The sequence below is a fragment of the Myotis lucifugus genome, unplaced genomic scaffold (genome assembly GCF_000147115.1).
Source record: "Myotis lucifugus unplaced genomic scaffold, Myoluc2.0 scaffold_0, whole genome shotgun sequence".
Taxonomy (NCBI): Eukaryota; Metazoa; Chordata; class Mammalia; order Chiroptera; family Vespertilionidae; genus Myotis; species Myotis lucifugus.
Genome location: NW_005871048.1, coordinates 1,435,594 through 1,447,027, shown reverse-complemented (window position 1 = coordinate 1,447,027; position 11,434 = coordinate 1,435,594). Strand labels below are relative to the sequence as shown.

General features: G+C 48.1%; 1 protein-coding gene across 1 annotated transcript in view; it reads left to right on the top strand.

Moving 5' to 3' along the window:
- Window positions 1-1,047: 1,047 nt before the first annotated feature.
- LOC102437321 (myosin-16) overlaps window positions 1,048-11,434 on the top strand; it is a 54,842-nt gene continuing 44,455 nt past the window's right edge. The window contains exons 1-10 of the mRNA XM_006081066.3: window positions 1,048-1,257; window positions 3,353-3,496; window positions 6,102-6,258; window positions 6,895-6,922; window positions 7,411-7,507; window positions 8,054-8,146; window positions 8,674-8,737; window positions 8,987-9,085; window positions 10,476-10,579; window positions 11,004-11,142. Of these exons, the coding sequence (XP_006081128.1) occupies window positions 1,048-1,257; window positions 3,353-3,496; window positions 6,102-6,258; window positions 6,895-6,922; window positions 7,411-7,507; window positions 8,054-8,146; window positions 8,674-8,737; window positions 8,987-9,085; window positions 10,476-10,579; window positions 11,004-11,142 (1,135 nt within the window). The remainder of the gene's footprint in view (window positions 1,258-3,352; window positions 3,497-6,101; window positions 6,259-6,894; window positions 6,923-7,410; window positions 7,508-8,053; window positions 8,147-8,673; window positions 8,738-8,986; window positions 9,086-10,475; window positions 10,580-11,003; window positions 11,143-11,434) is intronic.

Genomic DNA, 11,434 nt, shown 5'->3' with positions numbered 1-11,434 from the left:
CTCCAGTTCCCACTGAGTTGTTTAAAGGTGAAGGCTGGCCTCGAGAATAGCACTGCTGGCAAAGGGGCTCAGAACACACCTTCCCCAAAACTTCAAGAAGTTTCTCCACTCCCAAGACAACCTGGGACGCCCAGACTTCCCTCTCGGCCCCTGTGAGTCCCCAGCGCTCCTCCTTCCTGGTGGTCTGGTGAAACTTCTGCTTATCCCCAGGCTGGCCTCATCTTGAGAAAGATAATCAGTGAACCTGGGCAATTATTTGTATCCGGGTCTAGTAAAGCCTACGGACCTCTGATCAGATTAGTGTTTTTAAATGAATAAAATAAACTACATAGACTGCAACGGTCGCCAACCGGTGGTCCGCGGACCACTGGTGGTCCATGAGGTCCGAAAGGTTGTGACTGCTGAGTCACAGAGATACAAAGAAAACTGATGGTATTAAAATACAGCTATCAAAATATTAAAAATCAATTTGTGATATAGTAGTCAAAAGTGTACTTCTTTGTTAGCAGGTTTAAATAACAACCTCCAACTGAGGGTCTAATAAGGCCATAATTTCAAAGTTGAGAAGAGGGTAAACACTATTTTGAGATGCCTGCAACCACACTAAAATAAAAGGAGAAGAGCTGATTTCTGTTGGGGACAAGCCACTGCAATTCTAATACTACCGTGGCTTGTGGCCTGTTCATACCTTAAGGGAAGGTGGAAAACAAGTGGTAATTGTTTTCCGATGCTATTTCATGGTTAAACGTCCTTGCTTTAACCTCTCCTGGTCCTTGTCTTCTTCTCCATAAAATGATCCAGTCTGGCCTTAATGTGAGGGGTTTATCAATAAAAGATGCAGAAATGTTTTGTGGTTGGGGAGGTACACAACCCTGAGGAGTTATTAGCTTATTCTAAGTCATTAGGACCCCTGCCTCTCTCAGGCATTCGCCTTAGCCCATACGTAAGTCTTGACAAGCTGTCCTTGCTTTCTCTCCCCTACAGCACCTCGGGAAGTCCTGGTTCCCATCCTTGGTTCCTTCTTGCTCCTCCCTCAGCCAAGCCGCAATGCCTGGTGGATACAAAGGCGAATGTGGGGACGATGTGGACCCGATGCCCTTTCTGGCACCTCCCGAAAAGGAGAGGCTCGAAGCCATGAGCAAGCCCTATGACATCAAGAGGTCCTGCTGGGTCAAAGACGAGAAGGAGGGCTTCATCGCTGGAGAGATCCAGTCTGAACAGGGCGACCAAGTCACCGTGAAGACGGTCACCAACCAGGTGAGTGGAGAGAAATCTCCAGGATGAAACTGAGCTTTGGAAGTGGCAGACACTCAGGCTCTGTTGTCCGTGCTTCTGCTCAGGAGTCAGAGTGGCAAGAAGAACAGATGCCTCTGAGTCCTAGGTTCTGGGTTCAAGTTCAGACTCAACGATACTCAAGCTGTGTGGCCCTGAGAAAGACACTTTTCCTCTCTGAGCTTTGGCTCTCTCACAATAGAGATTCCAACGTGATAGCACATAGGAAAGTACTCTATATGCTCTGAAACAGTACATGTGTATAAGACATTATCATGAGAGCTGCTCATCTTTAAAGTCCCAAACAGCTCTCATGGGGGACCTGTTTCCTAAGAGAGTGAGCATCCCTCCCGTCAGTGGTTGCACTATGGGCCCATGATGGCACGAGGAATGTGAGACAGGGCTCGGACCACTCTGGCCAACCTGGGTGAGCTCTTCAGCTGCATGAGCAACGGATGGTGTCTCCTGAGCCCCTTGCTGCCTGGTGGTGGCGGTGTGCTTGAGCTGGCTTGTCCTGGCTTCCGAGGACTCAAGGTTAAACATTCAGGGTTTGCAGCCAGTTGTTAAACCTTTAGTAGCTTGATGTCAGCCATGGTGGAAGTATTTCACCATGGGAATTGACAAATGGTACAAATTAGAGATTTTTTCCCCATATAGATGGTTTACCAGTCTCTGCTAGTCCACACTGTCTGACTGAGAGGGATGACTTGAGAAGGTGAATATAAAGTTTATTTTATTAAATCCCTACCCTGCTAGAGACTCCTGGTGAGGCACTGAATTTTTTATTTAATCCTTTCAATAACCTTATTATATGATTTACTGATCCTAGTTTGCAGTAGGATCAAGGAGACTTTACCCTTGTGCCCATAGTCACAATGATGAACTCAGATTCAAAGCTAGAGCATCTGGCGCAAACACCTGTATCCCCTTTACGTCACTGTGCCATCTCTCCATGGTGGGCTGCAAAAGGGAAATATGAGGTCAGTCCTTGGGTAATTTCATGCATAAAACCAGAGACCTTCCATGAGGAGATTTTGAAATAGCTGAGCTTTACTTTGCAGCCTCTTTCCAGGGAAGTGACAAGAGAGAGATGAGGCTATGCCCAAATTAAAGTGGATTTGAACATGAAAATCAAGCCGAATTCTCAGAAGGAACATACTTTTCAGAAGGTCAGAGCACTGCAGTGTTGTAAGAAATGATGAACCATAAGAAACTTTGGACCCAGCTTGATTTACTAGGGGTGGTGATCATCACTGGGTGGATTTCCTAAAACTGTCAAGATTTCAAATTACCTACCTATTGGACTCATAAATTATTAAAAGTCCCCAAAATTAAAGTGTATGTTCAAGCCTCACATCTTGGGCTGTAGGCAACTCAAAGATTTTTTTTCTGGTCCCAGATGACGAAACTTAAGAGTTGGTGCTAGTTTTCATCTACAGATGAAACACTGGGGTGCAGAAGGGGGGCAGGAATTCCTACCGTGCCCAGGAGCTCTGATTCTTAATGCTGCACATCTACTGCCCAGCACTCATTGTTGTCTTCTTTCTCTTTATCTTCTTTGCTTGCTACTTTCAAGGGGAATGTCTTTTTATTATGAAAAAGTTCATTGCTATTTAGAAACCATCACTAATTCCCAAGGCAGAGACAAGAGTCACGTCTCTGCAGTGTGTCCCTGGGACCAATGAGAAAGCTCTGATCAGCTGCCAGGATGGATTTGGTGGGAAGAGAAGCACAGGCCTGAGGTGCTCTGAATGTAGGGAGGGAAACCCATAGCTTACAAGGTATTTTTCCATGATCCCATTTAAGTTCATATAATTCTTCCAGAAACCAGCCATGGGGGCTGTTTTAATTCCTACTTCAGATGGGAGGCAGTTAGGGCTCAGATAGCCTCACAAGTCCCTCCCCATCCCAAGTTGCACAGTAGGGCATGGCTGGACCAGGAATTGGGCCCACTGGACGCCTGACTACAGCTCCTGCCAGGACACCAATCTGTGTGCGGTAACTGTGCCAGATGCTGCTGTGGCTGTGACAGTACTGGTCCCTAATTCATGTGCTGCTATGTCTTGACATCTCCCCGCAGACTGTCACTATTAAGAAGGATGAAATCCAGCAGATGAACCCACCCAAATTCTACCAAGCCAGCGACATGGCGGACATGACCTTCTTGAATGAGGCCAGTGTCCTGGACAATCTGCGCCAACGCTACACCAACATGAGGATCTATGTGAGTGCCTGGGGCTGGGGGTGAGAAGGAAGTGGGCACTGCACATCTTCTGCCCCTCTCCTGATGGGAGGGAGCAACTACTCTACCTTCCCCAGCAACCAATGTACATTATGACTCAGACAAGGGCACAGGGACCATGTTTTTGACACATTAGGACTTCCACTCTAAGCTTTCAACATCTCAGTGATGGGCACCATCTCCACAGGCAGCTGAAATACCTTTGCTGAAGCTGTCACCCTGAAGTCTTCCCCACCCCACCCTTGCAAACTCTCCAATAAAAACATCATTTTCCCCTACTGACTTTATATGACTTGATTAGAAGTCCCTCCCTGTCTATCCAACCATCCGTTTATCTTCCTTCTTTCCTTTTTTCCTTTCTTTCTCCTTTTTCTTCCTTCTTTATATCCATCCATTCAAGCATTCATTCTACAAACATTGTGCACTATGCTAGGGTGTGCAAAGTGGGTTACCATCAGTCCCTTGACCATCTTGGAACTCCTAAAACAGAAGTATGATTTCCTGAAAGTGCTGGTGGCTAGATTCAACATGAGATGTAAGGAAGTCTTGGCATTTGCCCCTTTAGATGTCTTTACTAAAACAGAAAGATGCATATCTGGTAGGAATAGGTGAAGTGGGACCTGCCTTCAAGGTCAGAGGCCCCTCAGGATTTGTGGTGACAGCCAAGATGGCTGCTGCATGCTTCCTTCCCTCAACCTACTTCAACACTACTTTAGCCCAGATTCAAATCCCCAGGCCGTGCTGAAAGATCTCTAGAAAGCTCTTGGGGATATTTGCTGGGACTGGACACTAGTGATGGCATCACTGGACCTCAGGTCTAGAAAGAACCACATTCTCCTTGACTGAGCCTGGAGTTTGGGCTGAGGATGTCTGTGTGGGCTTGATGGCTAAGCTCAGGGCTGGGGCTTAGATCAGAGTCACTCTGATGCCAGGCCCTTGCTCTCCATGGGTGGCCACACCATGTCATAGGCTCTGGAGTATGGGCTAAGGCAGTAATGGCAAACCTATGACACGCGTGTCAGAGGTGACACGCGAACTCATTTTTTGGTTGATTTTTCTTTGTTAAATGGCATTTAAATATATAAAATAAATATCAAAAATATAAGTCTTTGTTTTACTATGGTTGCCAATATCAAAATATTTCTATATGTGACACGGCACCAGAGTTAAGTTAGGGTTTTTCAAAATGCTGACACGCCGAGCTGAAAAGGTTCGCCATCACTGGGCTACGGGATCAGGGCAAGGAGTCTCCTCTTAAGGTACCTCAGTTGCTGATTGAACAACACTGACAGGCAAGGACTACTCCACAACCCCAAAAGCTTCCCTCTCAGGTCCCTCCTATGAGAGAGGGTGGGGAACCTCTCTTTTTCATTCTGACCAAAACAGGTTTGCAGGCTAATATCTAACATCCTCCTCCCCCTCCACCCCCCCCCCATACATACACACACTGAGATAGGGCTTGAAAGAGTGATTCAATGGCTGGAGTCCTAGGATGAGACACTGTGCATCATACTTTCAACTCTTAATAAGATTCCTTTTAAAACTCAACATATCACAGCTATGCTAAGAAGAAACTGGGGCTGGTAGGCGGGGGGTGGGTTGGGGCGGGGGGAGCAGTATTCCCACTTGGACCAAAGTGGAAGGTCTTAAAGTTGAACTGTGAAGAGGCACAGAGTGGGGACATCAGGTCAATATGAGTGTCCAGCAAGGAGAAGGGAAAGTCTGAAAGCCATGGATGGGTAGTCATGGATTTGGCTCTTGCCTGCTCTCACTTATTCTCCTCTCAGCTCATTTCTTTTACTACCTCATTGGTTTCTGATTTTTTTTTTAATGGGATAATTTTCTTACAAAATTGCCTTGGGATGAAAAAAGAAGCTGATGTCTCAGCAGTGTGGTGTTTGCCAGAGGGAAGGGGGTGGGGGTGATGGGGATCTAATATATGGTGATGGGAGAAGATTTGACGTTAGGTGGTGGGCACACAGTGCAATATACAGATCTTGTAACATAGAAACCCACACCCGAAATCTATATGATCATATTAACCAATGTCATCCCAACAAATTTAATTTTAAAATAAAATAAGAATAAATAGACCAAACCCACACCGTGAGCACTCCATGGCTGTAAAATACCCCAGAAATCTCCCTGTGGACTCTCATGGAAAATTCTCCGAGATGTATTAAGTGGAGAAAGCAAGATATAAAACAATTTTGTAAAATACCATCTTTAGTTTTAAAAACAAGGTGGGACATAAGAATGTGAGACATTTGTTTGTATTTGCATCAGAGACCTTGGGAGTGGGTATTAGAAAGGACTTGTGGGAAGAGGGGGTGGGCAGTGAGCAGTTGGGAGAACTTTTTGTCCATACAGTGCCTGTGTTATCTATTCAAATAACTAAACCAAAAGAAAATAAAACAAATATATATTAAAGAGAAGACTTGTTTTGCTTACTGAATAAAGACTCAGGCATAGATTTTTGCCCCCAGAGAGGACCTCCAGCCAGGTTGCTCTATGACAGGCTGGGGTCCAGAGAGAAGGGACCAGTAGAGGGAAGGGCCAGCTAACCATCTTCCTTCCCTCCCACCAGACCTACTCGGGCTTATTCTGCGTGACAGTCAACCCCTACAGGTGGCTGCCCATCTACGGGTCCCGGGTGGCCAACATGTACAAGGGCAAGAAGCGCACAGAGATGCCACCCCACCTCTTCTCCATCTCGGACAATGCCTACCATGACATGCTCATGGGTGCGTGGGGTGGGGCCTGTTGGGGCTCTCGTGGTGGGTGAGATTCTCTTTGCTATTGTCGCTCCAACTGCATTAGAGCCACATGCTCCCCAAGCTCAACCCGAACCACTTGTTGAAGTTCTTTGCTAAATGTTGAGCTGCCACAGTATGTGATATTAACACCAGGTACCAGCGCTCAGTGAGTGCACTGGGCATCTGCTGAGTACCAGCCCTACTTCACGCCCTATCTCATTTAAGCATCACAAAAGCCAGGTTGCCAAGTTAAGTAACTTGCCCAGAACTCAAGTCAACATTTAACCATTCCCTGTATGATCTCTGCCATACACTACAGAGACCCCAGAAGTAATTTTTATTATCATTTCTCTTTATTTTTTTATGACGGGGTAGCTTTTTGGGATGGTGCTGGTAGAAACAGGGTGGCTGGTCAATTCTTGGCCCTTTCTGCAAGGATGTTTGATGCAGAGGCAAGCATGTCACCATTGACCCCACAGGATGCTGGGTTTTCCGACTCACCTAGCTTCTATGGCCACTCTCCAAGTTGGTGGGATGCAGGGTGGGTGGCAAAGATGATGACAAATGTCTAACTTTCTAAGTTTCCTTAATTACATCTTCCAATTGCTGTTTTCTTCCCTGCAGATCGTGAAAATCAGTCTATGCTAATCACGTAAGTGTCCCTTCTGTCCCTCCGTAAATCCTATATAATAAAAGTGTAGTATGCAAATTGTCCCCTCGACCAGGAGTTCCTCCAGGAGTTCACCAGGGGACTAGGGGGCAGTGCTGGCCAGGGGGTGGGGGGGAGGCCCCAGCCGGCAGCCAGCAGCCGCTAGGGATCCTACCAGTGCACGGATTTCGTGCACTGGGCCTCTAGTATAGATATAACTAGGTCTGTGTCTTATACGTGTAATTAAGCCTTCTTAAATTAATTGGTGGGACCTTGTATAGAAATCTGTAGACAGCAAGTAGGTTTAGCAGGACTGGTAAATCTGCACCTACTAAACCAAGGGGACTCTCCATGTCCCTAAGCCCCCCACTGTCTGTCACAGCTGAAGTGTGAAATGTGATCATGCTCAGCCTGCACCTTTTATTGCTCTACTTCTCTGCTGCTACTCCCCTCTGTGTGCTTCACTTGTCGGCTCCCGTTTCCACCCACAGTGGAGAATCTGGTGCTGGCAAGACTGAGAACACGAAGAAGGTCATCCAGTACTTTGCCAATATCGGAGGAACTGGCAAACAGTCCTCGGATGGGAAGGTAAGGTGGCCTGGGCATCCTGTCACACATAGCAGTGCCTGCTCTGTGGGTTAGGCCCATTTTACAGATAAGAAGACTGCGGCTTGGAGAGAAGGGTCACACAGGAAGAAGGTGGCTGCAGACCCAGGTCTCCTCACACAGGATGAATTCTGCTGCCTAGGCCACATCTTACACGCAGGCCCTGGGGCACAAAGAGCATTAGCTGTGCCAGTGGTGGCTGTCAAAAGCTGACAAGAAAAGGAAGGTTGGGAGAGAGACACCAGCTCAGGTCACTCAGGGGTCTCTCCACCAAGAGCAGTGAGGAAACAGCAGCAAAGAATCAAGGCCTGGCATCTGCCAGGTGCCCCTCCAATATCAGGGGCTGCAGGGGCGGGGGTAGTCATCAGGCAGTGGCCCTCCTTCCAGGTCCCCTCCAGCCCCAACTTCCCAGCCTCCCTAACCTGTTTCCATCCTGATTCCTGACACACAAGACACTGTCATGTGAAAGCCCTGAGTCCCGGGCAGTAGCCCACAGGCCAACCCACCTGGTGTTTCTCTCTGGGGCAGGGGTCCCTGGAGGATCAAATCATCCAGGCCAACCCCGTGCTGGAGGCTTTTGGGAACGCCAAGACCACCAGGAACAACAACTCCTCTCGCTTTGTAAGTGTGAGCAGCGGCAACTGTGGGCCCTGGGGGTGGTGGGACAGGTACCTTCACCCCATTCCAGGTAAGTAAATTGGGGCTGATTTAAACACACCAAGGGGATGAGGCAAGTCACAGCATCTTCTCAGAGACTTTTATAAGTCAGGGTCTCTATCAAACAGAGCCCCTATCAGTACATAAATCAAGGGGCTTGAACGCAGAAACTTGGGAACACAGTGATGTTGGGGCTGTGAAGTCAGACAGAGGAGCCAGAGATTTGCAACATCTGGAAGCTGTGAACCCCCACCCCAATCTACAGGCTACCCCACAGATACAAGATTGAACTCCAAAACCCGTCCACCTCCTCTGCCCACCTGCATGGGACATCCACAACTCAGACCACAGCCACGTCTGCCCCAGTTACACTCCCCAAGTGCCCTCTGAATTCAGGGGGCTGTCACTGAGTGGCTGTGGCCAAACCCGGGCCACTTGTTGCTCTAGAACTACACCTTCCCTCACGACCCGCCTCTCTCCTCCCTGCTCAGGGCAAGTTCATCCGGATCCACTTTGGAACTACGGGCAAACTGGCTGGAGCTGACATCGAGAGCTGTGAGTCAGGCCCTTCCGGAGGGTTCTTCCAGCAACATTACATCAAGTGTGGGGCCCTCCTGAGCGTAGCCTGCCTCGTGCCCAGCCCGTCTGGCCTCCACCAGCAGTCAGGCCCCCTGAGGCTGTGTGTCTAGGGGAGAGGGAAGAATGAGCCCATGACTGGCTATGGCACTGGGCTTTATGGAGAGGAACCCTGCACTCCAGGCAGAAGCGGGGGAACTTACAGGCATGTTGCTTATTCTATTCCAGATCTCTTAGAGAAATCTCGTGTCATCTCACAGCAAGCAGCTGAGAGGGGCTACCACATTTTCTACCAGATTCTCTCTAACAAGAAACCTGAGCTTATTGGTAAAGAGCTTTATGTCTGTCTGCCTTCTCCTTAACTCACGTTTCCTTTTTTTTTTCAATAACGAAACAAATTTCCATGTGCAGAGCCCATGGTTCTGCCTGAATCCCTTTACTTTAGAATTATGTGAGTAGGTTACAGGAAATGTTCTCAAGGTTCCACTCACATCTCATCTTCGCAACAGCCTTATGAGGCTTAACTCATTTCACAGGTGGGGCTCTGAAACTCATGGCTGAGATGTGGAGCTTTAGACTTCTTGTGTCTTAGACCTGCTGCCTCTGGGCTCAATACTCAGACAGCAGCAAAGAGGTCAGCCAAAGACCACAGTTAGCCCTGCCAGTGCTTGTCTGTGCAATAACAACAGGCTATTCTCTGGGGCGGGGGGACAGCTGACAGTGAGTGCACTGCTCAGCAAGCAGAGTACACTCATCCACTCAGCTGGGTGCCCTTGGACAGGCACCAACGGCCTCAGTTGTCCTTGGTAGACCTGCACGGGATGTAAATGCAGGGGGAGGAGAGGAATAAAGTCTCAATCTTCCATATACACACCTCCTGACCCAGCCAGAGACTAAGGCACTGGACACCACCCCCACTCCCAGGTGGGCTTTATTTGTTCAATACAGTGAACTTTTAATTAATGGATGGCATTTTGATTTTGGGAGACTTCTCATAAAAACCCAATTTCCTGGTTTTCCTGGAATAGCAGAAGATCTGGTAGCTATGGGCCTGCTCTCTTTTGTGGGACTAATCAGGACAGTTGAATGGTGATGGCCCCTTTGGATGGAGCTTAGGCTCTCCTGTTTACCACACTCTCCACCAAGCCCTAATGCCTATCTTCATTCTTGAGCTGTAGTTTTTCTAGATAGTAAAGATGAAAGAAAGGACAAGTGTTTCTTGCACCCATGTCTCTTCCAAAAGTGAAAAAAAAACAAAGACCAACAGGGACACACATTTGAAGAAAAATGGAAGTAAAGATATTTGTGAAAACAACAACGCCCCAAGATGAAGTAATTATTATTGCCCACTGCAATCATGTGTTCCCTTCTGCCTTAGAGTCTGACCTGCTCTCTGCAGGAAAGAGGAAGGTGAAAAATATGAATTCACTTATTCCAAAAATATCTACTGAGTGCATACTAGGAGCCAGAAACAGGGTCAAGTGACAGAGGACACAACCAAGTCCCCGAGATACTCTGCCCACTCTCAAGCTCCTCATGTGACCCTGTTCAAGTCCCTCCATGGCTCTGGAGGTGATTCCAGAGGGAAGGGACCATGTCTTATTCAGCTCTGTAACCCCTCATGCCTGGCACATGAGAGGCATTTAGAGATGTTGGTTACAAATGAAAGAGAAGAAAGCATGCGTCACCAAGCTGTTAACTTTTCTGCTCTTGGCAGAGACTTTGCTGCTGGTCCCCAACCCTAAGGAGTACAACTGGATGAGCCAGGGTGTCACCTCGGTAGAAAACATGGACGACGGGGAGGAGCTGCTGATCACAGATGTAAGTGGGTGGGTGTGGCTGGGGAAAGACAAAGAGAATCAAGACGGAAACTTTGGGGGCCTGCATGTACTACCATCAGAATTGGGGTGGAGGTCCCCCTAAGAATTGTCAGGCAGCAACCCAGATTCTTCCCTGGGCATTCCTCCCAAGCCTGTCACAGCAAGCAGTTTCTCTTTGCAGTACTGAACTAGAATTCCATAGGGACTTCAGGGGGCCATGTACTCCACCCATTCGTTTTCTGTTTTCAGTCCTGCTAGACGTTCCATTTCGCAGAGGCCAGAGAGGTTAAACAAATAGTCTGGCTCCTTGGAGAAAAACAGGCCTCGCTGACCAGGGTGTGCCTACCTCTAGAGTCCACGCGGTGGCAGTGTTGAGAATGAGAAGCCAGGAGGTTCTTGGCTTTCTCCCCCCTGTGGCCTTGCAGGTTGCCTTTGATGTGCTGGGCTTCAGCGCCGAGGAGAAGCTTGGCGTTTATAAGCTGACTGGGGGCATCATGCACTTTGGCAACATGAAGTTCAAGCAGAAGCCCAGAGAGGAGCAAGCTGAAGTGGACACCACCGAGGGTAGGTGTTGAGCTGGGGCCACTCAGGCAGGAGGCAGCCAGTGGCAGGGCTCACTGCTCTCCAGGGCTTCCTGCCATTTCAGAGACATGCTGTAAACCAAGAATGTTCCTGGTATGTCCAGACAATTATATTCTCAGAGAGAAATGACAGAGAATCAGAGACATGATTTTTGGTTTCTATACTCTGCTTTGCCACTTGACCTTGAGGCATTGTGGAAACCATCTCAGACCTGTTTTCTCAATGGCACCATCGGTTTTCTCCACCCTCCCCTCACCTCCTATCACACCAAAAT